Source organism: Drosophila ficusphila, unplaced genomic scaffold (genome assembly GCF_018152265.1).
Source record: "Drosophila ficusphila isolate 14025-0441.05 unplaced genomic scaffold, ASM1815226v1 contig_198, whole genome shotgun sequence".
In the NCBI taxonomy this organism is placed as follows: domain Eukaryota; kingdom Metazoa; phylum Arthropoda; class Insecta; order Diptera; family Drosophilidae; genus Drosophila; species Drosophila ficusphila.
The window spans coordinates 46,136-72,243 of record NW_025064092.1 but is presented as its reverse complement, the minus strand read 5'-3'; the positions used below and the strand labels follow the sequence as shown (position 1 = coordinate 72,243).

Below are 26,108 nucleotides of genomic sequence, written 5' to 3'. Positions count from 1 at the left end.
TTTCTTTACCAAATTCAGTTTTAAAATAAGGAAATGTGAATAAATCTGTTTATTAAGAACATGATTGCAATCAATTAAAAATTTTGTAGAATCCCTTGTCTTTGTTGAGGAACCTTCCGAATTCACATTACAAAAAGTTTTTGGACAAGGTCAGAGTGAAACCTTTTCTCTTAAATGGAAAAATCGGAAACGACGTTGGCCAAGCCAATGCCTTCGAATGGAATTGAAGGCAGTGGGGTCAGAACTTCGTATGCCCATACTAGTTCAGATCTCGGTCGTTGTTGAATCAAAATTATAAATTGTAAAAAGTGTAAATCGGCTTTTATTCTTTTTTACCCACAAAGATTTGAAGACTAACAATATCGTTTTAAAAAACAAGCAAACAGTAAACCAACATGGGCGATGAAGGCGGTGGCGGTGGTGGCGGGAAGGGCGACCTCAAGTCCTTCCTCATGGACTTCATGATGGGCGGTGTGTCGGCGGCGATTGCCAAGACGGCGGTGGCGCCCATCGAGCGGGTGAAGCTCATCCTGCAGGTGCAGGAGGTGTCCAAGCAGATAGCGGCGGACCAGCGATACAAGGGCATCGTCGACTGCTTCATCCGCATTCCCAAGGAGCAGGGATTCTCGTCGTTCTGGCGCGGCAACTTGGCCAACGTGATTCGCTACTTTCCCACGCAGGCCCTCAACTTCGCCTTCAAGGATGTCTACAAAACGGTGAGTGGAACTGGATGGAGTAATCTCTTAACTGCTATAACTAAAGCACATAATTCCCGTAGGTGTTCCTCGGTGGCGTGGACAAGCACAAGCAGTTTTGGCGTCACTTTGCCGGTAATTTGGCCTCTGGCGGTGCGGCAGGTGCCACATCTCTGTGCTTCGTTTATCCGCTGGATTTTGCCAGAACCCGGTGAGTTTTTCCTTTTAAATGTAATGCATTAGAGTCGATTAACTAAGCTACGAATATGTAAATTAATTCAAGCCTACTTTCTGCAAATACTCAACTGTCAAATCCACTTTGCGATTAATTATAGTTTATTTACTCGGGAACTGCACAACTGTCATGTTTAATATATCGCATAATTGCATTCTTATCTGATAACCATATGGCGAATATTGCGTCTGGTAACCGCAAATAATTTCTCCATATATTTTACATGATGATCATTATTTATTCATACATTGAGTAATTATTTTTCCTCAACAATTAATTGTGTAATTATAGATCATTTGTAATTTAAGTAATCACTTAAATTTTAATTAGGATTTCAGAAAAATTTGTCAAGCTCAGTATGTATAAAACATAGAAAAGATTTTAAGCTAATAATTTCCAATATAAGATACAATCAGACAATAACTCAACTGACAATAAGAATTATGTGATGGATATATCATTTAATCTTTTAATTTATTTTTATTGATTTTTAAATAAAATGGATAATAATAAACATTCGAGTCGAATGAAAACAGGATTGCTGAATACTTACTTTGCTTTAATGGCCAATTAAATACTTCCAATGACCAATCCACTCATTGTTTAAACCATAAAGGTGAAATCGCGTATGCTTTAAACATAAAATATTGCATAGCTACTGATATACTGATCCCTTCGACGCTTTCTTTTGACAGTCTGGCCGCCGACGTGGGCAAGGGCGGCAACCGGGAGTTCAACGGCCTGATCGACTGCCTGATGAAGGTGATCAAGAGTGACGGACCCATCGGGCTGTACCGCGGCTTCATCGTGTCGGTGCAGGGCATCATCATCTATCGCGCCGCGTACTTCGGATTCTACGACACGTGCCGCGACTATCTGCCGAATCCGAAGAGCACGCCCTTCTACGTGAGCTGGGCGATTGCCCAGGTGGTGACCACCGTGGCCGGCATTGCGTCCTATCCCTTCGACACGGTGCGCCGTCGCATGATGATGCAGTCCGGCCTGAAGAAGTCCGAGATGGTCTACAAGAACACGGCTCACTGCTGGATGGTGATTGCCAAGCAGGAGGGCGTCGGCGCCTTCTTCAAGGGCGCCCTCTCCAACATAATCCGTGGCACGGGCGGCGCCTTGGTGCTCGCCATTTACGACGAGATGAAGAAGTACTTTTAGATGCCCGTTGCCCGGCCGATTAGAGGAGCAGTGGCAGTTGCAGTTGCAGCACCAGCTGCACCACACAGAACACGGCGAGAACCCTCCGTCATCAGCACACCGATCTCATCCCTTTTGCAGTGAAGGACTGCGGGGAAACAACCAACCCGATTAACCGCATGACGGCTGCCCTTCATCTCGAGTTGTGTTCGCAGCGGTTGAGAAAATACAAATAATTTATTGAACTTAAATCTTTGTTGCGCTCTTGTTTTGTTTCGTTTCCATCGCGTGGTTTGTTTTTGGTGCCTGTGTCTATTCGCCAAGGTGGGTCGCTTTCCACATTTCTCCTAGCACATTTAATTTTAATTTTAAAAGGTCAAACTCTTTTCTTTTTTCAATCAATGTAAAGCTTTTAAAAGTTTTTACCAATAACGAACCAAAAAAAGTTATATAAAATATTGTTAAGCCTAATAAGACCTACAATAGTTCAATAGATTGCCGAAAATTGTAACTAGCCATCCCAAGATTTGAAAATGAAATTGTGTTTTATGAAAATGCTTAGATTCTTTGGAGCGCCCACCCAAGTCATTTCGCAGATGTGTTCGTGTGCTGGTGGGTTTTAACTTAACTGTTAGTTAGGCATTAAAATAACATTAAGAACACATCAAGTCGAGAAAGGCTCTGCTTTCCATTGAGCTGACCGATTTGTTCTCGATATGTCCTCGCATAAATTAACAAAAAAAGACAAACAAAAACACGTTGACGAAGAAAAAAAAGAGGCGAAGTTACAAGTACGCGAACTGCACTTATTCGGTAAACATTTAGAAATAATTCTACGCTAAGATCCAGCAGTGAGTTCTCGGTGGACTTAGTGGGTGGCCCCGGACCTGTGGGCGAGGAACAGGAAGTACGTGCCCGCCGCGTAGGCCAGGAAATTGAACAGTCCGAAGACTCCGGCCGCCGTATACGAGCCGGCTCCCTTGCCCGTGGCATCCGACCACCTGGCCAGCTGGACAATGAATCCGATGAAGTACAGCAGGGTCAGCACGGCGGTGGTGATCAGTTCCTGTTTTCGGTTCGGGAAGAGTTGAATGGTTAGCACGAGTATATTCTGCAGATCCATAACTATGGTTCACTATGATCACTCACCGAGAAGATCCAGTTGACGGCCACGTTGAGGGCCTCGCGAATGCCCAAGAAGTAGGCGGCGATCAGCAGAATGGTGATGATGAACGAGATCACCACCACGAACATGAAGAACGAGGTGGCCGAGCTGATGGGCGGTGAGGCCAGGGCCATGCAGATGATGCCCAGCACCTGGGAGCATGAAAATAATTTGGAAAGCATTTGGAAATAAGTACAAGGTTTCCACAGAATAGATCATAGAATAATATAGTACATATATGTTGTTTTACCAAGCACAGATCTTTAAATTGAACAACTCAATTTGTACGTTTAATAACAATCCCCTTTATAAGAAAATTCGTTGATATGGAGAAATTTAAATGGTTTTTCAAAGCCTATTTTCCAGCTGACTTTAACCTATTTATGCACATTCACAGTGATTTTAGTCACTAGAGAAATAATAACATACGTTTGAACTTCTATAACAACCTCTGATATATGGTTTCTTTTTTAGCGATAGTAAGTATTACATATATACAATACTTTTTGTCTGTTTTGCATATTTGTTTGAACTTAATGCTTATTAAATGCAAAAATCAGTACTGAAGAAATGAGTTTTCGGCTATGGACTTTAAATAGCAATTGTTTCCCATGCCCACCCAGATCGTGATCTCCAATTAAGGGGCGCTTCTTCAAGGTCCCCATTTTTGTATCTGGAGTGGGAATGTGAGAATGTTATGTCACCATTAATTGACTGCGCATTATGAATCAAATGCACTGTTTCAAAGGTTATTTTCCGTCTAATTAAGCTGCCAGTTTTGAGTTGACTTCGCTGTAGTTATTCGTTTTCTTTTCTGATTTGAAGATCTTGCACATAATTTAGCATTTTCACTTTACAAAAGACTAGGATTATTTTCATTACGATTGGACAATTTAGATTGTTATGCAAAAAGAGGTTTATTCACGATCCTTGTTATTAATTGTCACACAAATAAAAATGGAAACTTGTTTGGGAAAGTATAAGAATTTAAATTTTAAATGCCCAATGTATAATGTAAATATAATTTAAGTATTGTAGAACGAAAAAAAGTAAGAAAAATATTTTTATAATATTCATAAATTTATGCAATTGTTGTATATTTATAAAGTTGTTTGTTATTTTTTAAAACACCATTTGATTTTATACAAATATGCACAGCAGTCAAGACCTCGAAATTATTTCAACAAAAATGATTTTATTTGGGTATGATTTAAATGTGACTTTTTTTTATAACAAGTCATAAATAACGGCAAACAAAACTAGCTCTTTTGTTTAAAAGTGTGGTGTTAAAAGTGATTCATAGAAACAATCTACATCTAATCTAATCTTCGAAAAGCTACAAATATCTAAACTCTGCCTGTGAAATCTCTTCTACATTTCCAATTTGTTTAAAACTAAGGCGAGTCTTAGGCTTGTGAGGTTGTTAAATGTGCTTAAATGACTCAATCCTTTCGGTTTTCAAGCAAAACAAATCAAACTTCAAGTCGCATTTGCGAACCGTATCGAAATGCGCGAAAAGGCGCGAAAAGTCGCAGTTCGATGTGGATGGTGAAGTACCTTTCAGAACTTGTCACCGGATGACACACATTCTCCTGCGACTGAAGCTCAGGTGACGTGGTTGTTTGGGCAATTAAAAGGCAATAAGCTTTTGGCGACACAAAAACGAGAAACCAAAAAAAAAAAAAAAAAAAAAGAAAGAAAAAAACAAATGAAAACAAGCAGGTGCGCAGTCGACTTCGGCATTTGGTTTTGGCTAAAACAAAAGGTACACGAAAAGTGAAAGCTGAAAGTTGTAGCCGGGCCAAAAGCGACCTGTTGATAGCAACATGTTGTTGCTGCTGCTGCTGCTGCTGCTACGTTTTTTTCTGCTTTTGCTTTTCCCGATGCCGCCGTCTCCTTTTGTTTTTGCCACCTGACAAGCAATTAACTAACAGCGGCAGCAAATCAGAGGTTGATTGAACTGTCAGCGATTTGTTGATCTTGGATTGCATTCCCGCTTTTTCGAGTGGCGTTCTCTTGTTTTTCTTTCTCTATTTTTTCCATTTTCCCAATGCTCGCACTTCACCTCAAAGATGGCTGTTGTTGTTTTTGTTGCGCACCCCCCAACAAAATTTGCGTCACTCTTCAAAAATAAGAGAAAGATATCTGCCTGGGAATTATACGAATTTTATCTTTTCTAAACATAATTTATGGATCCTCTTTTATTTGCACTCGTGTGCGTATATACCACACTATACATGTATTTAACGACACGATTTGCATATAGATGGGCGTAAATATGTGTTTACTGGCGGGGTCTGTCGGTCACAGCTTATATAGTTGATTAGTGTGTATGGCATGTGTGTTTCGTAACGCTCCAACAGCCAAACAGCCAAACAGCCAACAGCCAAGACAAACGCCCTCACTCACTTGGCTACAAAGAACAAGAACTGTAGTCTGCTATATAGAATATACGATATATACAACAAACATTATACATTATATACATTATATTATATGAAGTAACGAGCAATTTGCCTTGTGGAGCATGAAACTGTGCGTAGAGTGGAGCAAATGCATCAAGGTATGGCGATCGATCACGGCTATAGGCTATAGCATAATCATGTACGTTTTTTCTGCGCGATCAATGACGCGAATCGCCACTGAAATGGATCTGCTTCTTGGCCTCCAATTATACGGTCTGGGCTCCCGGCGACGTCTGCTCTCTCTGAAGTTCAATGGAAGCCACAGAAGTTCCATTAACCACAAAAAACAACCAGACTCGAAAGGGAATTAATAGGCCTATGGCATATATAATGGCACGAAATCATTTTACTTTGCGTTTTATTACTGGAACTGCTTCTAAATAGGTACATTTTAAATTCAAATATTGTTTTATCGATATTTGCTTGGCATGGGATAAACAATACAGAAAGCAGTCATTGCTTAAGATAAGCACAGTTCACTGGCCAAATGGTAAACAAACATACGATATGGTTAATAAATCTCATAAAAAATATGTAGCCTTGTCTGCTTGAAGCATTTGCTACCTATTTTTGTTAACCGGGCCAAGACGGAGCTCGGAAGATGAGCTCACTTTCTGAGCGCAGTGCACTTAGTCAGCGTCAATTACCTAAAATGTAAACAATTCATTCGCAAAACATGTATTTGCATAGCTGTGTGCAGTTTGTACAGTGCGTTACGGTGCTGTAGGACCCAACCAAAAAAATATTGCATATTATTTTGAGTAACTTTTCCCTGAGAAATGTAAGTGAGTTAAAGACATGATACTCTCTTCAAACGAAACATTCAATTGCACAATTGTCAGTAGCTATTTATTTATTTTTATAATACAGGCAAACAAGCTCTCATCTTTTATGAAAAACAAAATGTTCTACAAATAGAAAGTTAGAATGCAATGGTTAAGCTTGTAGGTCGGTGTGTAAAATATACCTTTTCTGATCAAAAACAAAATACACCTTGCAGGGTTGCATTCCTTCTTTATTTTCCCCGAACCCATTGATATACAAAGTATGTGCAACCAACTGACCTGAATAGATAAATAATAATCGATTCCTTACTTCCGATAGCTAGCTTAATTCTTAAACGTATACGAAATGATAGCCCACACAACCCACGTCTTTCGAGGCTTTGCTATCAGTGACAACAATATGGGCCTACGTATATGGAAGGCACTGTATTTGCCCATAAACGAATGGATGCCGTAACGATCAATCGCATTCTCCAAGCCACAAACAAACATTAGCAACTGGCTAAAACGACTTTCGGGTCGAATCCCGAACTCCGCCCCCGCCATTCCTTTCCATTCGATTCCGTTCCGTTTTGTTTTTGTTTTTGTGGTAAAAATTTCTTGAATGACACCGAATGTGTGTCATAGTTTCCGCTTTTGGCGAGAACATTCAAATTAAAATCCACGACAATAGTGCCAAACATTGTTGTGTGCTACACGGATCGCCAGCTTCCAAAATATCTTACGTAATTGCTATTATAAAAAGTTCTCAAAGGCAGGGACCAAGACCAACAAAACTTAATAATAAATCGTGCTTGGCCCGATTTGCATATATATATATATGTATTTCGCCTGTGTATATAGAGCACACAATTGGCCATGGAATGCATAACTCGTCCACATATACACATACAGATGCCCGATTTATGTATGAACATATAGGTTTTGGGGCCATTCGGGGTCCAAAATGCTAATTGCCAGGGCAGCTTGATAAGATACGGCCGATAGGGCTTCTATATCTGGATGGTAACTCCTGGAGGTACAGAATTGGCTTTTGGGGGATTTTTTCACGCGGGATCAAGGGGCGTATGAGTAATGGGCCCTGGCAAACCAGCGATCGGCGGTCAGGTGGCTGGCATCAATTGCCTTATCACTACGTTAGCTACTGAATATGCTGCCCCTTCGCAACCCCCTTCTTTCCGGCCAACTAAAGCGGTCGCCTCATTATCGCCCACCTCACTCGGATAACGGGGCGTATGAGTAACGCCCGATTAGCCGGTCCTCCATCTATCCGCGAAATTGGGCAAAATGAGTCACGGTCGGTCAACCGGTGGTAAGTATAGTTATACTGTAATTAGCTGTTTGAACAGTGATATTCTTTACAAACATTGCAGAACATGCTTACACAAACCTCATTGTTATTTTAAGATGTGTTAAAGTACATAAATAATATTTGCTGCTTAGCAAACTTGTCTGTTTGGTTTTGCAACAATTTCTTTAATTGTATGAATAGAAATAAAAATGTATTGAGCATTTGCAATAAACATTATTTTGTTAAAAAAACAATACAAATTATTTTAATTTTAATTTATATTATCTGAGTGAATTTCTTTTAGTTTCAAGCATTCATAAAAATGTATATAATAAGGTGTAGTTGGATAAAAACACCGTTTTTAAACAAGTTTCAAGTTTAAAGAGCGTCTAAAAATAGTTACCCACCAGAACTGTAAAATATTAAACATAACCTCCCGTTCCGCAAGCCAATTTCGAGGCCTTTCAAACATTTTCAAATGACCAAATTATTAATTTAGAGGGCTAAGTCCTCATGATTCGAGTTGGGAACCAGCAGGTGCATACTCGTATATGGCCCTGTTTTTTTTTTTTGTGGCAACGCCAAGTGAAGCACTTTTACATATTTATATTGCGCTGAGACTATCAGCAGACTATCGCCAAAGGCGGCCGATAAGATTAGTTGCCACAAATATCCCATTTTGACAGACACAAAGGAAGGCAGAAACAAATGGTCATTTGTGACATCAACGAGAGATAGATTGTCGTTTCGTTTTCGCTGGATCAGTGTGAGATTTCAGAAACTTCACCGCGATAAAAGAAGCCAACAAGAAGGAATTTGTCCAAGGATTTCTTTGTCGGCCAACCTCGCTTGCCAGTTATAATCGGAGCTTGGCGCGGCAGAAAATCAATAAATAGCACTTAATAGTCGACAGTTTATTGCGATGGTAATCATATCAGCAATTTCTCCCTCCCCCTTTCCGCCCGATTGATATTGATTTTCTCTGACAGCCGACGAGCGGTTAATAATGCATTTTTCATGTGTGCCCCGTCAGTTGTCGGCGTCTGAATCCTTTGTCCTTGGCTCCACGAAAATGCTAAGTGTGGCTCCCAAAGTGGGGGGTAAAAGACACCCCCCTTATCTCGAAACTTTCTACACCTGATGACCAGGTGATACACGCAGGTTAAGTGGAGGTACCCACACTTGTGATCGCAAGTTGCGAGCTGCGAGTTACGAGTTGCGAGTTGCGAGTATCTCGTGTTGGCGTAAATGCAGCGCCCACACGACTTGATTTGTGCCCATTGCGGCTGTGGGAAAATGTGAAGCCAAAGCTCCGAATTCCAGGCCAAATCAAGTGCTCAGTTGGCGGCTAAAGCTCTTGCCAAGAATTTCCGTTCGGTGGCAAGTTGACCAGACCACATGGCCATGGGCTCACGTGTCTGCAGCTCCCGCCAGTAGACAACTGGCCCTATCTTATCCACCTTAAGTCTAATGAGATCCTGACATACCTATATACCATACACACTCATTGGTACACACTCGTATATTTGCTGAATTGAGCACACATCGAGGGACTCTGGGCTTTCTTAGGTCCCCAGATATCTCGATAAACACTGGCGTAGATAAAACTGTTCAATTCAAGACGATAAGAGTTCTTTAAAGTACGCGTATTCGTTTCTGTTTCTCAGCTTTACTGAAGCTTTGTAACCCCCTAGGGATCATTCTACAAAATAGTTCACAACCAAAATAGTTTATTGCTCTTCCGGTTTGTAATCTTTGGAACTTGAATTTCTAGCAACTTAACATTTAAATATTTAGAACAACACAAGCACTCTTGTTGAACCTGATAAACATAAAAAACTACTAGATAAATCTTTTTTAAATAGTAAGAACTAGAAATTGTAGGGTCTTGAATAAATATTAAATATTATTTTCAGAGTAATATGATTGAAATGTGGTTTATTGTGTCAAAGAGGCATGTACCTATAATTGCTCATCCTACTGAGTACAATTTTCTTTCTGTGCAAACCACTTTACACGTATTTTTTTTAGCTAAGTGTACTTACAAACTGGACAACTTTGAGAATGCCCGGGATCGTGCGGAAATAGTCCAAGTTCAGGCGGATGGCGCCCCAGAAGTTGCCATCGGCGGACGGGTTTGCCCCGCCGGGCGGACCATTTGTGGTTGTTGTTGTTGTACGCTCGATATTGACCACGGTCTCGACCATATTGTTGCTGTTGTTGTTCTGTTTCAGTTGTCGGCGGGGGAGTTTAGCTGGGCAACTATTTTTAAACACTTGTCGCGATTGTCACAATAAAATAAGACAAAAAATAACCACCGCTGTGTCTATATGTTGTCCGCTGGTCGATCGGCGGCTATATGGCTATATGGCTATATCTATATGTGTGACGCCCTCGCGCGCTGATTTCAAAATACTGAGTGTGCGTATATAGCTAGCTAGCTGTGTGTAGTATCTGGTAGTAAGCAGTACAGCTGCGGTTCGATTCGATGCGATGCGATGCGGTGCGATGTGCTTTGTCCACGGCGGTCGCTTGTCGACTGAACTGCGAACTGCGAACCGCTGGCTGCGCCGCTGCAGCCTAACGGTTAACCAACCGAGCGCCGCTCACTCTCCCTCTACCTCTCCCTCTCGCTCTCAGTGGCTCTCCCGCTCGGTCAGCTAGCCAGTTGCGCGCGCCCTTTGGCGACGCCCCACCGCGCACCACCCACCGCCCAGCGCGCACCTCCATCGCCATACACACCACCCCCCAGCGGGCAAACTAGTTTGCTGCGCCTGCGCCGCCGTCGCCGCCGATTCTTAACCACTTAACCACTTGCACAGTGGGTCAATTCACAAAATTATGAGTTTCTTACTTGGTTTTTATCACCATCGAACGGACAGGCGTACTTCGATTCCGATCGTGATGCTGATCAAGAATATATATAAACTTTATGGGGTCTGAGGTGTCTCCTTCACTGCGTTGCAAACTTCTGACTGAAATTATAATACCCTTTTGCTCTGCAAGGCTATAAAAATATGCAAGCTAAATCACAATAGGATGTTAATCGATTTATATTTTTAGAACAGATTAGTATATAACTTTCGAATTTATTTATTTTGTAATTATTTATTTATTTATTTATTTATCACACATATTTCTTTAGAACAAATATAGTACCTGTTTATTATTTTCAAGTTCTTATTTCAACTAAAAGACGTAGTACAGAAACATATTCAATTCTGTCAACACGGCGGATGAGTAATATTTTTTCAACTGAACTTCATAAACCTTTTTAGAAACAAGGCATACCACTCCACTAACCTAGCCAAATATCAAATTACACATATTTTTAATAACAGTAAAGCCACTATATTGGTTGCTTTGCCAAGTTTTAAGAGTATTAGTTTTTTGAATTCAAGTTGAGGAGATTTCTGAAACAGCAACAATTGATATGTCAAAGAAGATTTAACTTTTTCTTTGATTTGATTGTTAATCTGGTAGACTGCATTTTCCTGCCCCCAGCTCGCTTGCTGTCTCTTTCTGTTTCACCGCTGGTCGGTCGGCCTTCTCTGTCTTTCTGGACGCCCACCGTTCGACATTCGCAACTGGTTTAACGTTCTGATTCGACTTTTATGGCTGCCGCGCTGCAGCGGCCGTGGGTCGCATCTGATTGGAATTTCCTAACTGTGGAGCGTGTTGTGGATGTTGTGGCAACAGTGGGTGGCATGTGCGCTGCACAGTGGTCCCCGGCCAAGAAAATGGAAGAAATAATAGAAGCCAGTACTTAATCCTTAAATAATTGTGCAAGAGTTTTGGAAAAAAGTGTTTCTTCGAACAAGAAATGAACTGAAGTCCCCAGGATAACTCATATTTTTTGTAGTTATAGAAGTAAAATTTTTAGCAATAAATACTTATTGAACTTTAGTTCAATTTTAATTTAAGATAAAAATCAAATAAGTTTAATGTTTTAAACTTTACTGAATCAACAGTCATTTTTTAACTTGCTTATGATATTTATGATTTAAATTTATTGAAAATTGTAAATTGGGGTTAGCGTGAAATTAAGCGAGTTAATGCATAATGATTTCGGCACTTGTTTATTTTTATATTTTAAGGTGCTCTTCGTACATTTTCAAAGTCAATTTCGAAACAGACTCTTTCTTCTGGCGTAGAAAATCGTTGGAAATGCAGTTCCATGCTGTGATTCTCTTAATGACCGGCAATCGGAATTTTTCCAGCGCAGGGAGCAACAGAAAGTTTGGGTATGCTGAACGAGAAGACGACCCCTTCGAGTTACCTCGTAATTAAGCGTGTTCTCGTACTTATCACGATCTTCTCCACAGGTTGTCTACACGTGTCATCGATATGGAGTCATCCCACTATCATAATTGCCAAGGAAGTGAAACAAGACGCGGGGTGGTTGGATTTTTTTTTGGTTAGCTTTTATTTGGGTGCAGTACAAACTATGACAAAATTTGCCTAATAAATAGAGCTTTTTTTTGGGCTGCTCAAGGAGCCTAGACTATGAGTTGCGGATCAACTGGAAAAAATTTGGTTAAGGACATGGACAATCCGTGAACGGACCTCGTATACAATTTTGGTTCAGCTGTTCGGAAATCTCAATGGAAATCGCGATAGGTATGTGCATAGAATTAGGTGGTAATTGCTTAAATAAATAACTCTGCTGCCTTGCAAACAAAAGGAATTTCGCTGGATCACAATCAAAAACAAAACCATGCATACATATGCTCACATGTACATAAATGTATTAAGGTATTAACGCAAAAACGGTTAGCGATGCGAATGTCTTGGGGGCCCGCAAAACGGGGGGCACTGGGAAGGACTAGATAACAAGAGCAGCACGGCCTGCAAAACTACAACTAAGCGCAACTAACAGGATACGAACTCTGCCGGCATTAACAGTTTGACCACAGGAGTATTTCAAGTACAAAATATCATCTCATTCGGAGCGACGCTGGCTATGGTTCTGGCTCCTCTCTCAGTGCGCATCCTTCGTGTCCAGCTCCACCAACGGTGGCACTGGCTCAGCCTCGGCACTCTGGCTTCTGCTCCTGCTTTGGCTTTGGCTGGGGCTCGGGCTTGGGTTGCCGCTCGGACTGGGACTTGTGCTGGGGCTGGCGTCCGGGCTCTTTGCCGGCTCACTGCCCTTCTGCTTCAGCGAGGGCGAGGCTGCCGGGGTCAGAGGGGCCGGCAATGACGGCGAGGCGGACGGGGAGATAGCTGGCAAGGGGGCGACTTCAGCCACGGCCTTTTCCTTGGTCGGCTCCGCTTTGGGAGACTGCGTCTGTGGCGGCCAGTGGTTGGACTTGATGACACTTTGGCTGCCGCCGGAGCAGGAGGGACTCTCGGCGAGGGCAGCCCTCGATGTGCCCGAGGTGGAGGCAATATTGTCGTCTTCAGGCTTGACTGCCTTGTCCGTGTCGCGCTTCTTTTCCTTCTGCTTCTCCTGCTGCTCCTTTTCCATGTCGGCTATCTTCTTCAGGTAGAACTTGTCCTGCGTCGGACATTCAAGGTGAACGCAATGGAAGATCTAAAATGAAGCAAAACCTTAGTTTTGTTTCGCTCTACTGACTGACAAATACCCACCTCATTCGCCGTGTTGCGAGTGCCCACGATGCGGATGAAGACCACCGGGCGCGGGGTGAAGTGAAAGTTCTGCCAGGAGCGCGCCTTGTCGTTGCGTCGGTCGACCACCATCTGCCAGTCCTTGCGGTTCGTCGAGGTCTCGATGTAGAAGCTGTAGGTGCGATCGTCGCAGTCCCACAGCAGCAGGCGCATGGAGCCCACGTGATAAGGCTGCCCCAGACGGACGACGATCTCGCCGCTGCCCAACTGGTGGCACGTGTAGCCCGAGTCCCAGTCGTACCGCACATAATCCCCGTTGATCAGCGCATTGCGGGTGCGACTCACTCCGTCCGTCACGATGGCGCTCATCTCGATGGTGGCCACGTTCGCCTTGGGCGCCACGAAGTGATCGACCAGCCGCGGCACCTTGGCCGTGTGCATAGCCTCCAGTCCCACCACGTGGAATACCTTGTCAAAGTGAGATTGAAGTAAGAATTAGCAAATTGCATTATTCAAATTACAGGTGCCCAACCGGTTTACTCTTGCAATTAAAACTTCTACACGCGCGGGAATTAAAAACAATTGCTTCACTGCTAAATATATTTAATATTAAAATTTCTGAGAAAAATAACCTCTTCTGTAATTACTACTCTTAATCAAAATAATTATGTATTACATATTTAAACAAAAACCATCATGATACATTCTGGTAATTGTACAACTAAAAAGCTAACTCGCAAGTTAGAAACAAAACACATTAGTTAAATACGCAGTCTGTAATTCTGAAGACATAACCGAGCAGTTCATAGAGCAAAGTGCGGGATTATTATTACGAACACGCAGGGAACAGTGGCGGATCCACGGGGGGGAAATTAGGGAAATTTCCCCCCTTGGAACCACAGAACCTGAAAATTTTACTTGTTTGCTATGGTTGACTTTTCAAATATTACCGCTTTGTTTACCTAAAAATTGGGATGGATAATTTTTGTTTTATAATTTGTACTGTATTTCTCTCGCAATAATAAGTTTGAACCCCAAATCGAAGAATAAGTTCAATTTCCCCCCCCAAGAATCGTCTCTGGATCCGCCACTGGCAGGGAATGATTAATGCTCACCAAATCAGACGGGATAGCTTCTATTAATTTAAAAGTAAGTATCCAAACCTTTAAATTTAAAACACAAGTTAAGGAACAATGACTATTTCTATTTTTGAAATATCTACATCTACAATGCTGGTTTCTCAAACTTCTTATTAATAACTACTCCTTTCTGGACTTTAACCGCATATGCTCAACGACCATGAATTAGCGTGGAGTATTAACTTTTTTTTTTACAAATTTGATATGCTTGGCTTACCCGATTGACAGTGTTCTGGGTGCCCACGAGGCGGATGAACCTCACTGGCCGCGCCGCGAAGTAAAGGTACTGCCAGGAGCGGCAGTGGTAGTCGCTGTAGTCGACCACGCGCTCCCAGTGCTGCTGGTCGCCGGACACCTCGACAAAATAGGAGTACGCCCGGCTATCGCTGTCCCAGAGCAGCATGCGGATGTGGTTGATCATGCAGAGCGTGCCCAGCTCGACCACAATGCCCGCATCGTTGCTGTCCGTGATGCAGTGGCGCGTGTAGCCGTGCTCCATGTCGTACGTGGTCACATCGCCGTCGAGCAGGGCAGAGCGGCACTCGCCCTGAATGCAGCGGGACAGGAACTTGGCCGTGGCCACGTTCTCCTCCGGCCAGAGGGCCGCCCGGTAAGGCAGCGTTTTTGAGGTGCTCCGCTCGTCGATGGCGTCGAGGATCTTGTCGGGCTCCAAAATGCCCGATGGACGCACCACCTGCAGCAGGTGCTCGAGGTTCATCAGTGGCAGGCGCACGAAGCTCACCACCGATTTGATGTCGACGTTGGGATTGTAGCGACTCCACTTCCACACGGCCAGGAAGATCTGCACCTCGGGGGCGAAGAAGCAGTCGCGACGCAGCACTTCCTCCAGTGATTCCTGCAGGGATTGCCATTGCTTAAGGGATTTGTTTTTTAGGAAGGATATGGACCTACTTTTGACAGCGTTTTGAAGGAGTCGTGCTGCAGTAGATCGGCAGCATTGCGGTCCATGAACATGAGGCACACTTGGGTGAGTTCCTCCAGGTTGTAGAGTCGCGCTGCATCAAGGATCATGCAAACATTGTTGAGGGCGAGGTACTGGCGCAGATAGTTCGAGATGGCCAGTTCCAAGTCCTGGAAGCCGTACTGATTGGCCATGCCCAGGACATCGATGACAGCATCCTCGTCCAGGGTGGAAAGAAGCAGTGTGCCCGAGTAGATGTAGCGCAGCAGGACCTTGAACGGATCTAGTGGCACCTCTAGGGGTATTTGACGTTGGGTGGTTTCCGCCATTCCGCCGTAGAGCAGCGCCCGGAAGTATTCGCTGCGGGCGGCCAGGACGACGCGGTGGGCGGGAAGCCGCTGCTCCTCAACAATGAATTCCACGTCCGCGTACCGCTCGTTCATGCACAGGCGGGCCATGTCCGCCGAGAAGCGATCGCCTAGGTCGATCTCGTCGGTAAATTCCTGCTCCTGGCCGCTGCCGTTGTTTTTGCCGGAGCCACTGGATGCCGTGCTCTGCATTCCGCCGGACAGTCCGCCGCAGCCCTGCATCTTGTGATGTCCCTGGCTGCTCATCCTTGCTGTACGTGTGTGTGCTGTGCTCGTTCCCTCGTCACGTAAATTTATGTTGTGTGAGGTGCGTGCCAGAGAGAAATGTTAACAATTAAAGCCTCGGCTGCTGCGTCAAACCATCGATAATAGCGATGTATCGATAATATCGATGCTTCTCGTCTGGTTGAATTGAGTTTCGAGACCAAATAGAATCTGATTGGGTTTGGTGTGACCGCTGGTTCATCTTACCGAAATACCGCGTATTACAATAACGCATTGTCCCGACAAAGCTCTTTCCCGCCAGCTTAATAATCCAATGCGCAAAAAATCTGTATATTTAATCTATTTGTTACGTTTGATTTTATTTTGTACAATTGTAAATAAATTGTCTCGGCTATTTACTTTCCCTAAGAAACCGCTCCCAATTCCATTTTTATCTTTCTAGCAAGATAAGCATAAATAATTGCATTACCTTTAGAGATAATTTTCTGTTTTTTACCCGATTTGTTGTCAATTTAAATTTAAGCACTGAAATTATTCGATATTTCATACGAGAAAAGTCTATGGTGAATGACTGTAGCGAAAACATCGATTAGACCAAGTCTTGCCGTCATAAGCATCGATTACATCGAGCAGGCATCGAATGCTTTTCCAGCTCCACCGAGCACGGTCACTCTGATTTCGAATTTCAGCCCGTTAGGTCGACAAAAGAGCAGAGCGAAAAACACAACCACAGCAAGACACACACACACACGGACAGCACTTGTAGTTTCTGGTCAGAAGAAAATAAAGTGAAAAAAACTGCGTTTCTTAGCCAATTACCTGTTCATCACCATCATGAAGTTCCAATACAAGGAGGAGCACGCCTTCGAGAAGCGTCGCGCCGAGGGTGACAAGATCCGTCGTAAATATCCGGACCGTGTTCCCGTAAGTACTCTAATATATATATACTTCCATAGTTGTGTGTACATACGTGTGTGTGTATGTATGTACGAGTTTCTGTGTATGCGTTTGTTTTGCGTCGTTTTTTTTTTGTTTGTAACGAAGAAAATCAATACTGCGCATATTGGGTATTTCGGTAATTGTTAATAATTTTGCAATTGCACATTGGGTGGCCTGGGTAAATTCAAGCAAATCAGGTGCATAAAATTTTTTTTATCTGGGAAAACACTTGCGAAAAACTCGCAAATGTAATCCAAAATCGTCCCCCTACACACATATACATGTAGAGAAAAAAACAAAAAAAGAGAACAAAGCAGCCGTTTCGCTTGCTCAGCTGTGAAGTGTTGTTGTTTTATACTGCTAGATTTCATCTGCTCTTCTTTTTTCCCCTATCATTTTCGTTTGTACAGGGAAAAAATTTATAAGTGATCAGTTTGCTGTTTTTTTTATTGTTATTACTTTTTAGTTGCAAAGACTACTTTAGAATTTTTAAACAAAAAATGTAAAATCAAATGTATAATGGACTAAATCAAAAGTTTAATAATCAATAATCCACCCTTTTTTATCAGTGTTCGAACCAGTTGTTTTCGATTTTAATTTCGTTTATTTGCTTGCAAAAACAAGTGAGTACTGCGCATAAAAAAAGTCACTCACTAATACACGCTAACACAGCTTGTTTTGTTTTCACAACACAAACACAATCTGCGACTGGAATTAGTCATAGATGCGCTAAAAACAAAAAACAAAAAGGTAAAAAAACAAAAATTGAGGGGTACCTCTCTTCCTTTGTTGTTTTTCTGCTATTTCACCACCTTATCAGCAAACTCCTTTCGAAAAATGGTGAAGGTGCCCCAATCGCAGCGAAAAGTGCATTAATTCTCGCGCTCGCCGCTCTTGTTTTCGATTTTGGTTTCGACTATATATGCACATATTATTTATTTATTGCCTGAGTCCCAGTGTTATTTTCGTTTGTTTTTGGCAAGTGCACAAGTGCCAAAAAACAAATCACAAACCAAAAATCACATAACAGCTGAGCGAGGGGCAAGGCCAGCTGGTCAGACCATATACAATATGTATGTACATATATCCGAATTCTATATAGTACGTACAATACTATCTAATACCTTGATTTCGGCCAATGACGCTAACGAATTCTGTTGGGGAATATATCAGGGGTGGCAAATACGATAAGCGGTTTGCTAATTTAGTATTCATTATGTTGCCCCCGCTTCCTGCTCAAAAGTTTGCCAAACCAGTTTATCGGTAATTTGGGCAAAGGCTAACTTATAACCTCTTGGCTAGAATGGATTGTCTAGGCCAGTGAGCCTGCGAGTAGCTTATTCTAATCTATGTATTTATATGGAATGCAATATATAAGATAAAGCACTCAAGTTCAAATATTACCAAGAAGGTTAATTCTATCCAAAATTCTTGAGTAGATATTGACCATCAAAAAGAAACGGAAATATACTTATATACTTAATGTTATCCTATGGTCCCTTATGTACAGTGTTTTAACGGACCAAGTAAATAAAAGAAAATATTGTCGAATAACGCAGATAAGAATTTATTTAGTTCATAGGGTGCCCCTTCAATGGGTTTGTGAATTGACGCTCAAAATATTAACAACAAAAATTGCTTTAGTAAAAGATTTAAATTTAAGTAACTATTGAAATTTAATTTAAAAGCTAAAAGAAGCACGAAAACACGTGTAAGTAATTACATGTTTGGCATTACGAAATTCTTGAATGCAACACGAAATTACTCATTTCAATTACGAAATTATTCATTTGAGTTTCAAGATACTTGTATTGTTTCAGTCAGAGTTAGTTTTTTTCTTGCCAAGATGCACCTAACTGCAAAAATGAAGCAAAAAATGTGATTTTTAATAATGATTATTAATAACTAATTCGAAAGATTATTTTCAAAGAAGTTTTTTAAAAGAAGCATCTAAATAAATTCATTCATGATACAAACGCATTGCCGAAATAACGGATTTATTGTATAATATAAAACCTGAATTCAATCAAATTGAACAGGTGTTCGTCTATTTAGTTTTCCAAGGTAGCACGTATTCGAACACACGCCACACTTGCGTTTACTTTGAGAAATGCAAATGCCACTTATTGCCAAATATGTGAACATTTCTTGGCACGTATTCGGGTTTAAGAGTGCGCACATAATAACCAAATTGCCCTACAACTTGAACTCACATCCTTTACTTTTATAATACATTATAGGTGATCGTCGAGAAGGCTCCCAAGGCGCGCATCGGTGACCTGGACAAGAAGAAGTACCTGGTGCCTTCCGACTTGACCGTCGGTCAGTTCTACTTCCTCATTCGCAAGCGCATCCACCTGCGTCCCGAGGATGCCCTCTTCTTCTTCGTGAACAACGTCATTCCACCAACATCGGCAACCATGGGCTCCCTGTACCAGGTAACTACTGCCCCCACACGATGCTCCTGCTTACGGAACCTAACCCACTCTCGTTATTGAAGGAACACCACGAGGAGGACTGCTTCCTGTACATTGCCTACTCCGATGAGAATGTCTACGGCATGGCCAGGGTCAACTAACTCTGCTCCGGCTTGCATCGGAAAACAACCCCCTATACAGAAATCTATATATAAATAAATATATTTTGTGTTTAGCATGCAGCTTAAAATATGGACGCGAGTTAGCTAAACGAATTGAGGAAAACCGAAGGAAATGCCACACGAAAAGAACTTGATAATGATCTGAACCAGGGCAACAAAAAAAATCCACAAAACAGAAAACTACAAAAAGAATTGTTATGTGAACCTTATTTTATATGTATACAATTTCTAAACGCGTTAGTATTTCAATTAAACTCTGCTTTCTCCTACCATTAACCCCCCGAAAACAGATCTATTCACACATATTTCTTCGGCCCATCTAATTCCCATTGCTGTACTTGATCTGTGCAATTGCACATGTACTTTACTTTGTTCGCTTATTTCGATGATTTCACACCCTTTTTTTTTACAATACAACAAAATTTTGTGCATATTTAGTGTGTATGGTTACGAATAGGACTCTCTCGGTTAAGTGTACGGTAATTAATCTATTATTAAATAAACAAAAACCATAAAAATACACATAAAATGAGTGTTTATGGGGCTGGCCTAATGGTTTATCTTTAGTTTCATATTTGTTGGGGATTAGTTTTCGAAAGTCGCCAGCGTCCAAAGTTTTTATTATGATTAAAACCGATCTGATTTAGAGATAAACAAATAACAGGAAGAAGTTATTTATTACTGTTTCGTTTTTCTTCTTTGTTAAACGAACAATGAATCCTTATCTTTAAAAAAAAAAGCTGAGTTCGTTCGAAGCGATTTTGCTGCTTCTTAGTTAGTTTTTTGGTTTACTTACAGTAAAGAAATTATGTATAAATTTATTCTATGATTATCTTTTGTAAGATTAGGGAAAACTTTATTTCTTTCTTCTATGACTGTAGATAATTAAAAGAACATTTTCATTCTGGCTTAACTGGTTTATTGATATTTTTGTTGTATTTTCCTTTTATTGGTAAGTTATTCTCGTTATGAAGTTGCGAATTCAAGATTTTACAAAATTTTTTACAATTAAAGCCACGTTGTAAATCAGAATATTGTAGTTAAGGCATGCAATTACACATTAAGTTGGATGACGAATTAGCTTTTACTAGCCTTTATTTATTTGTTTTTGATCTTATCACAACAAAGGGGACTTATCATCCATTTAAATATTCCGCCCGTTATGGGCATCACTGACTCCAACGCACGTCTGGCCACATTGCTGCAGTGTTGCTTAGCTTGCGGGGGCGGCATTTACGGGCGCCGCCAGTGTTGCCAAACGTGGGTTCAGCCAACAATCAGTCGATCGGCTGCGCTACTTAAAATTATTAACAATTCGCTGTTTTCATGTGAAACATCGTGCCAAAAAACACGAGCCAAAAGCAGACACTCTCGGAACCAGGTAAATACACCTGGGCAGCCTGCAAAAAAAGCCGGATAAAAGCGGACTAGTTACAAAACAGACCAAGGAGGTGCAAAAAAAAAAAAACGAGAAAAAAACGTAACTGCTGCGAATTGTTTGTTATTGCTGTGCCAGTGTCGTTGTTGTTGTTGGTGTAGTTGTAACTCGTGACGATAGAAATTAGTAATATAGTTAAAAGGTGTCACTTAGTTTAGTTCATGAATTTGTGGGTGCAATTGATTTTTGTGGCCTGTCTGCTTTGTTGTTGTCAGGGGGTGGTTTAAGCCAACCAAACCACCCACCACCCCTCTTGGGTGTTTGAACTCCGGCGTGAAAAACAGCTGCAACGATTGCCACATAAAAGAAGTTTAAGTAAAGAAAGAAAAGAAACCTCGGGGGAAAAACTGCGCTTATTGAATTACGTTGAAACACGCTGACTAGACCAAAAAACAAAAACAAAAGAAAAGAAAAACAGCAGTCGTGTTATTGTCCACTCAGCTTGTTTTTGTTGTCTTTCGCGCCGTTTGCTTTGTACTGCCCTCTTCTTCTGTTTTTCGCTTCTGTTTTGCGCTTCTGATTCTAAAAGTCTCTGCTGTTCCGCTGTTCTTCTTCTTTCCCCGCTTTACGCGCATGTGGATTCGTTTTATTGGTGCTCGAGTATCGCATGATAATCTCACTCGTAATGGTTGTTGTAATCGTTGTCTCGCTTTTGTTGTTGTTGTGCTTTTCCGCCACTCACATAAACACACATACGTATCTATGTCAACTTGCCGAAAACTGAAGCATTTTTCCCAGCAAATCAAATTCAATTGAGAAAACTATCAACCAACCCGCATAATTTAAATTATAAAAAAAAACGAGAAAGCCGATGTTTTAATACCCTTATTTTATACAAAATGAAAACTGTGCGGTTAATAGTTTTCGTATAAAATTTTGTATCCAACCAAAATTTAGAATACAGTGATAAGTTGTGTAAAGTTTAAATTATTCAATTCTAGACAATAAAATCGTATTTTAATGTCAATAAGGTTATTAAAATCGTAGAAGTGCATTAATTGGATTGCACATTAATTGGATTAGGAAAGGATCATTCCTTTAGAAAAGTTACAACTGCTGTGTATAAATATAACTGGAAATCTACAGATTAGCGAAATTAGGATTTAAATATGCTAGTTCAAAGATAATTATATTAATCAAATTGTAAAACCAAAATATTTCTGTTAAAAACACTGTTTAAAAAGTTTGCCTTGTCTCATGACTTAGGATTTTGAAATAAGCATCAAACTTAAAATTTCAGAATGAACACAACTTTGTTTGAAACGTCAGTGCTTTTCTAACATTCTTACATAAAACAAACCCAAGCTCTTTTATTCATTATTATACATTTGTACAATTTGTAAGATTTTCAAGGAAGTAAGCGTTAAAATGTGAGTAATAAGGTATTGAATGTTATGTAGGTACATATAAAAATGTGCAAAATGCTGTAATGTAAACCTTACCTTTTAAATATTTAATATTTCGGATAGATTGATTATTTCTATTATAAATAAAATTCTTTTTTAGTTAGCCATCCATTGTTTTTAAAGGAACATTTATTTGGATTATGTATTTATTTTATATTGAAACGACAGATAAAAAAGATATCAACGAAGCGCATTGAGTAGTTCTACTGAAATGATTTTGGTACTCTTAGTTATCTTTTAACCTTAAGCTTGGGTGGCAAATCACTTGTTCATATCTTTTGGACATTTATCCTCTTATCACTGCCATTTCCTAGTTATGAATACTTATGCATGCGCTCAGAGCTGATGGCTAGGCAACGTCTGGTCGAAACGATAGTACTTCTTGCCAGGGCATAACACAAACAATTCAAAATCAGGGCGACCACGTCGGAACAATTCGAAATTAGAGTCACTTGTACACTTTGCACCCCAGCCAGTTGAACGCTTATCAGTTTATCAGGGCACCCGACGCGAACATACTTTTATTTAGTTTTTTTTTCACGCACTGCAGAATATGCGAACCGCCGCCAAACGGTCGAAATTTTAAATTTCTTAAATTGCCCGGACACACACGAGAGAATTCGAACCGATTCGACTAACCTATTGGGTATTCCATTTGGTTTTATTTTATCTCACAACACAGCCGCTTGCAAGTCAACCGCTTAAATGTCACAACACTCGAAAAAGGACAGCAGCAGTAGCCATGCGGCCCAGGGCAATCGACACAGCAGCGGCAACACCAATAGCAACAGCAACAGCACCGGCACCGGCAGCGGCAAGAGTCACCACAAGCGGCAGGCGGCCAACGGCAGTGTAAAGGCCAACAGTCACTCCTCCCACTCCCACTCCCACAGCCAAACGCCGTCGAAGTCGACCAGCAGCAGCAGCAGCCTCAGCCTCAGCGGGAGCAGCAGCATGCAGGACACCAGCTCCTCCATCACCAGCGCCGCCAGCTCCGGCACATCCTTGCTGGCGGCGGGCAAGGCGGCGCCGCCGCTGAGCCGCAAGGAGAAGAACCAAAAAGACAAACAGCGCGAGCGGGAGCGAGTGGAGCGCAGCCAGCTGGTCCTCTGGCGGCGTCCCCTGCAGACCACCAAGTACTGCGGCCTCGAACTGGCCGCTCTGCTGCGCACGTGGAGCACCAGGTGAGCGGAATTGCCTTTCCCAGCCTTGAAGCCTTGATCTAATCTCCGTTCCACTTACAGACTGCTGCAGCAGCGACTCCTGCTGGCCGCCCTGATAGTATTAGGCATCGTATTTAGCGTAATTTACAAAATAGACGGCCCCCACCAGTTGGCCATTGAGTTCGTGCGTCGGAACACGTGGTTCTTCGTCTACTGGCTCGGTCTGGGCGTCCTTTCCTCGGTGGGTTTGGGCACCGGGCTGCACACGTTCCTGCTTTACTTGGGCCCGCACATAGCCAGCGTCACGTTGGCCGCCTACGAGTGCAACTCGCTCCGGTTTCCACAGCCCCCCTATCCCGATGAGTGAGTATTTCAGCAGTCATAGGAAACTGCCTAGTAATTATGAACAGACGTGCAGACAATCTATACTAAATATTCTTGTTGTTTCACCGCACAGCATTATCTGCCCGGAGGAGCCGTACGACAAGCGGGTGCCCAACATCTGGTCCATTATGTCGAAGGTGCGGATGGAGGCCTTTCTCTGGGGAGCGGGCACCGCGCTCGGCGAACTGCCGCCCTACTTCATGGCCAAGGCGGCGAGGCTCTCCGGCTACGATCCAGAGGACGCAGAAGAGCTGGCCGAGTTCGAGGCGTTGAACGCGAAGCGTCACCAAAAGAACCTCAGTCTGATGGACAAGGGCAAGCTGTTCATGGAGCGCGTGGTGGAGCGCGTCGGATTCTTCGGCATTCTGGCCTGTGCAAGCGTGAGTGGTGAAAATCCAGCGTGGTTCCTAGATAATCAGTCTTGAGAAAAACAAACATTTTAAATGTAACTAGTGAAGTGAGATGTGATACTCAGAAAGGATTGCTTTTGTCTCCATAATAATACAACTTGCATTTTCAATCAATACCTTAAATTTTAAATTTAACAATATGATACAAACAAACTTTTAGACTGCCAGAATGCCTGTTAAAAAACTTTTATATTCAATTCTTTTACAACTCATTAGGAAGAATTATGCATGAATTTCTCTACATTCTAAAATCATTATATTTTACCACTAATAAATCAATATCAATTGTATCCAATACAATTTTGCTTCAGAAATAATTTACATTCATTTTAGTCTGTTGACAAGTAACTAAAGTACTTTGATATTTACTAATAATATTTAATAATTGCTTAATAATAATGATAATGATTAATAATAATAGCATATTACTTTATCTCATTTAAATTCATTATTCTCTGGAACTCTGCTCTCCATTGGCTGACGCTGCTTTATTAACTTGTGTTATTTCCGTTGCAGATTCCCAATCCCCTGTTTGATCTGGCCGGAATAACCTGCGGCCACTTCCTGGTGCCATTCTGGACGTTCTTCGGGGCCACGCTGATTGGCAAGGCCGTGATCAAGATGCACATCCAGAAGATCTTCGTGATCATCGCCTTCAACGAGACGCTGATCGAGCGGGCCGTCGACCTGTTGGCCTCGCTGCCGGTGCTCGGCCACAAGCTGCAGGAGCCGTTCAAGTCCTTCCTGAACAATCAGAAGCTGCGGCTGCATCGCCAGCAGCGCGGAGCGGCGGGAGCGGCAGCTGGAGCTGGGGATTCGGGCAACCTGCTGTCCAGGATCTTCGAGACGTTCGTGATCGGAATGGTGTGCTACTTCGTGGTGTCCATCGTCAACTCGCTGGCCCAGAGCTACCACAAGCGGCTGCACAAAAAGGCTGCCGGCGGAGCTGCGACCACGCCCACTCGACTGGCGGGGCCGTCGAAAAAGGCGGGAAAGCAGAAAGCTTTACGGGACTAGAGAGGATCGGTAGCATGAATGACTTCTGCTGAACGTTTTTCCAACCCAAAAAACCAACATCCCCCCTTAATTTGTTTAAATTATTTTGTTTATTGCGGCTTTCGCTCTTAGTCAAATTAAATTGTATGTGAGTGTGGCCACGAGAGAGAAGGATGCGGATGGACAGCCGGAGGAATTTACCTTGTAGACTAGATTAGGAAAAAATGAAGCGAGTAGCCGCAGCCACCACAATATATGTAGCAAGAGCAGAATATATTTTAGTAATGTACAAGAAAAACCCTAGCAATTTTTTGTGACTATCGTTTCGTTGTAACGAAAGTGAGGGAGACGCAGCTAGTCGCGCCTAATGAAAAGCAAATTGTGCAAAAGTTGTGCAAAAGACAAACAAGCCAGAGTAAACAGAGAACCCAAAATAAAATGTAGCCATGAGCAAGAAGCAAGTATAAAAAAGATTTAAAAACGCTGAAAATAAACGAAATATGGATTTACAAATTACAGCTGGGTGTATGCCTCAATTTAAATGGGATTTTTAGTGGGTCAACTGGGAAGTGTGTGTCGGGCTGACAGTCCTGGTTGAACAGATATTATTATTTAAAGGTATGCCTGGCTAAATAATTCATGTTAAGTGCTATAAATAATCTATGTAAAATAAGCCTACATATGTACGTATCTGTTAAAAACTAACTTAAGCAGTCTAGCCGGAAGGTTTTTGATAATCGTGGGAATAAGTAGCGATTATAGCGAC

The 26,108-nt window shown here is 42.0% G+C and overlaps 5 protein-coding genes across 8 annotated transcripts; 3 read left to right on the top strand and 2 right to left on the bottom strand.

Moving 5' to 3' along the window:
• Positions 1–235: 235 nt before the first annotated feature.
• On the top strand, positions 236–2,330 carry LOC108091229 (ADP,ATP carrier protein). The gene is made up of 3 exons (XM_017190334.2): positions 236–716; positions 779–906; positions 1,626–2,330. Exons 1-3 carry the CDS (start codon positions 396–398, stop codon positions 2,098–2,100), a joined length of 924 nt encoding a protein of 307 aa, XP_017045823.1. The 5' UTR covers positions 236–395; the 3' UTR covers positions 2,101–2,330.
• On the bottom strand, positions 2,298–10,324 carry LOC108091230 (CKLF-like MARVEL transmembrane domain-containing protein 3). Its single transcript, XM_017190335.2, has 3 exons — positions 9,831–10,324; positions 3,229–3,396; positions 2,298–3,145 (listed from the first exon to the last, which is right to left on the bottom strand). The coding sequence occupies exons 1-3, from the start codon at positions 9,990–9,992 to the stop codon at positions 2,948–2,950; spliced, it is 528 nt and encodes a 175-aa protein (XP_017045824.1). The 5' UTR covers positions 9,993–10,324; the 3' UTR covers positions 2,298–2,947.
• A 1,863-nt stretch (positions 10,325–12,187) lies between these two features.
• LOC108091224 (BTB/POZ domain-containing protein 9) lies at positions 12,188–16,235 on the bottom strand. Its single transcript, XM_017190329.2, has 4 exons — positions 15,405–16,235; positions 14,710–15,348; positions 13,375–13,821; positions 12,188–13,318 (listed from the first exon to the last, which is right to left on the bottom strand). Exons 1-4 carry the CDS (start codon positions 16,026–16,028, stop codon positions 12,767–12,769), a joined length of 2,262 nt encoding a protein of 753 aa, XP_017045818.1. The 5' UTR covers positions 16,029–16,235; the 3' UTR covers positions 12,188–12,766.
• Positions 16,236–16,668: 433 nt separating this feature from the next.
• Positions 16,669–20,067, top strand: LOC108091225 (gamma-aminobutyric acid receptor-associated protein). The gene is made up of 3 exons (XM_017190330.2): positions 16,669–16,931; positions 19,187–19,384; positions 19,447–20,067. Exons 1-3 carry the CDS (start codon positions 16,842–16,844, stop codon positions 19,522–19,524), a joined length of 366 nt encoding a protein of 121 aa, XP_017045819.1. The 5' UTR covers positions 16,669–16,841; the 3' UTR covers positions 19,525–20,067.
• Positions 20,068–20,773: 706 nt separating this feature from the next.
• Positions 20,774–25,858, top strand: LOC108091238 (vacuole membrane protein 1). 4 transcript variants are annotated; one of them, XM_017190347.1, is made up of 5 exons: positions 20,774–20,926; positions 23,283–23,573; positions 23,634–23,915; positions 24,010–24,316; positions 24,863–25,858. In XM_017190347.1, exons 2-5 carry the CDS (start codon positions 23,344–23,346, stop codon positions 25,361–25,363), a joined length of 1,320 nt encoding a protein of 439 aa, XP_017045836.1. In that variant the 5' UTR covers positions 20,774–20,926; positions 23,283–23,343; the 3' UTR covers positions 25,364–25,858. The 4 variants fall into 4 exon arrangements, with proteins under 4 accessions (XP_017045836.1, XP_017045833.1, XP_017045835.1 ...); XM_017190344.2 differs by having other exon boundaries at positions 20,787–20,926; positions 23,072–23,573; XM_017190346.2 differs by lacking the exon at positions 20,774–20,926 and adding an exon at positions 21,562–21,611 and having other exon boundaries at positions 23,072–23,573.
• Positions 25,859–26,108: the final 250 nt, after the last annotated feature.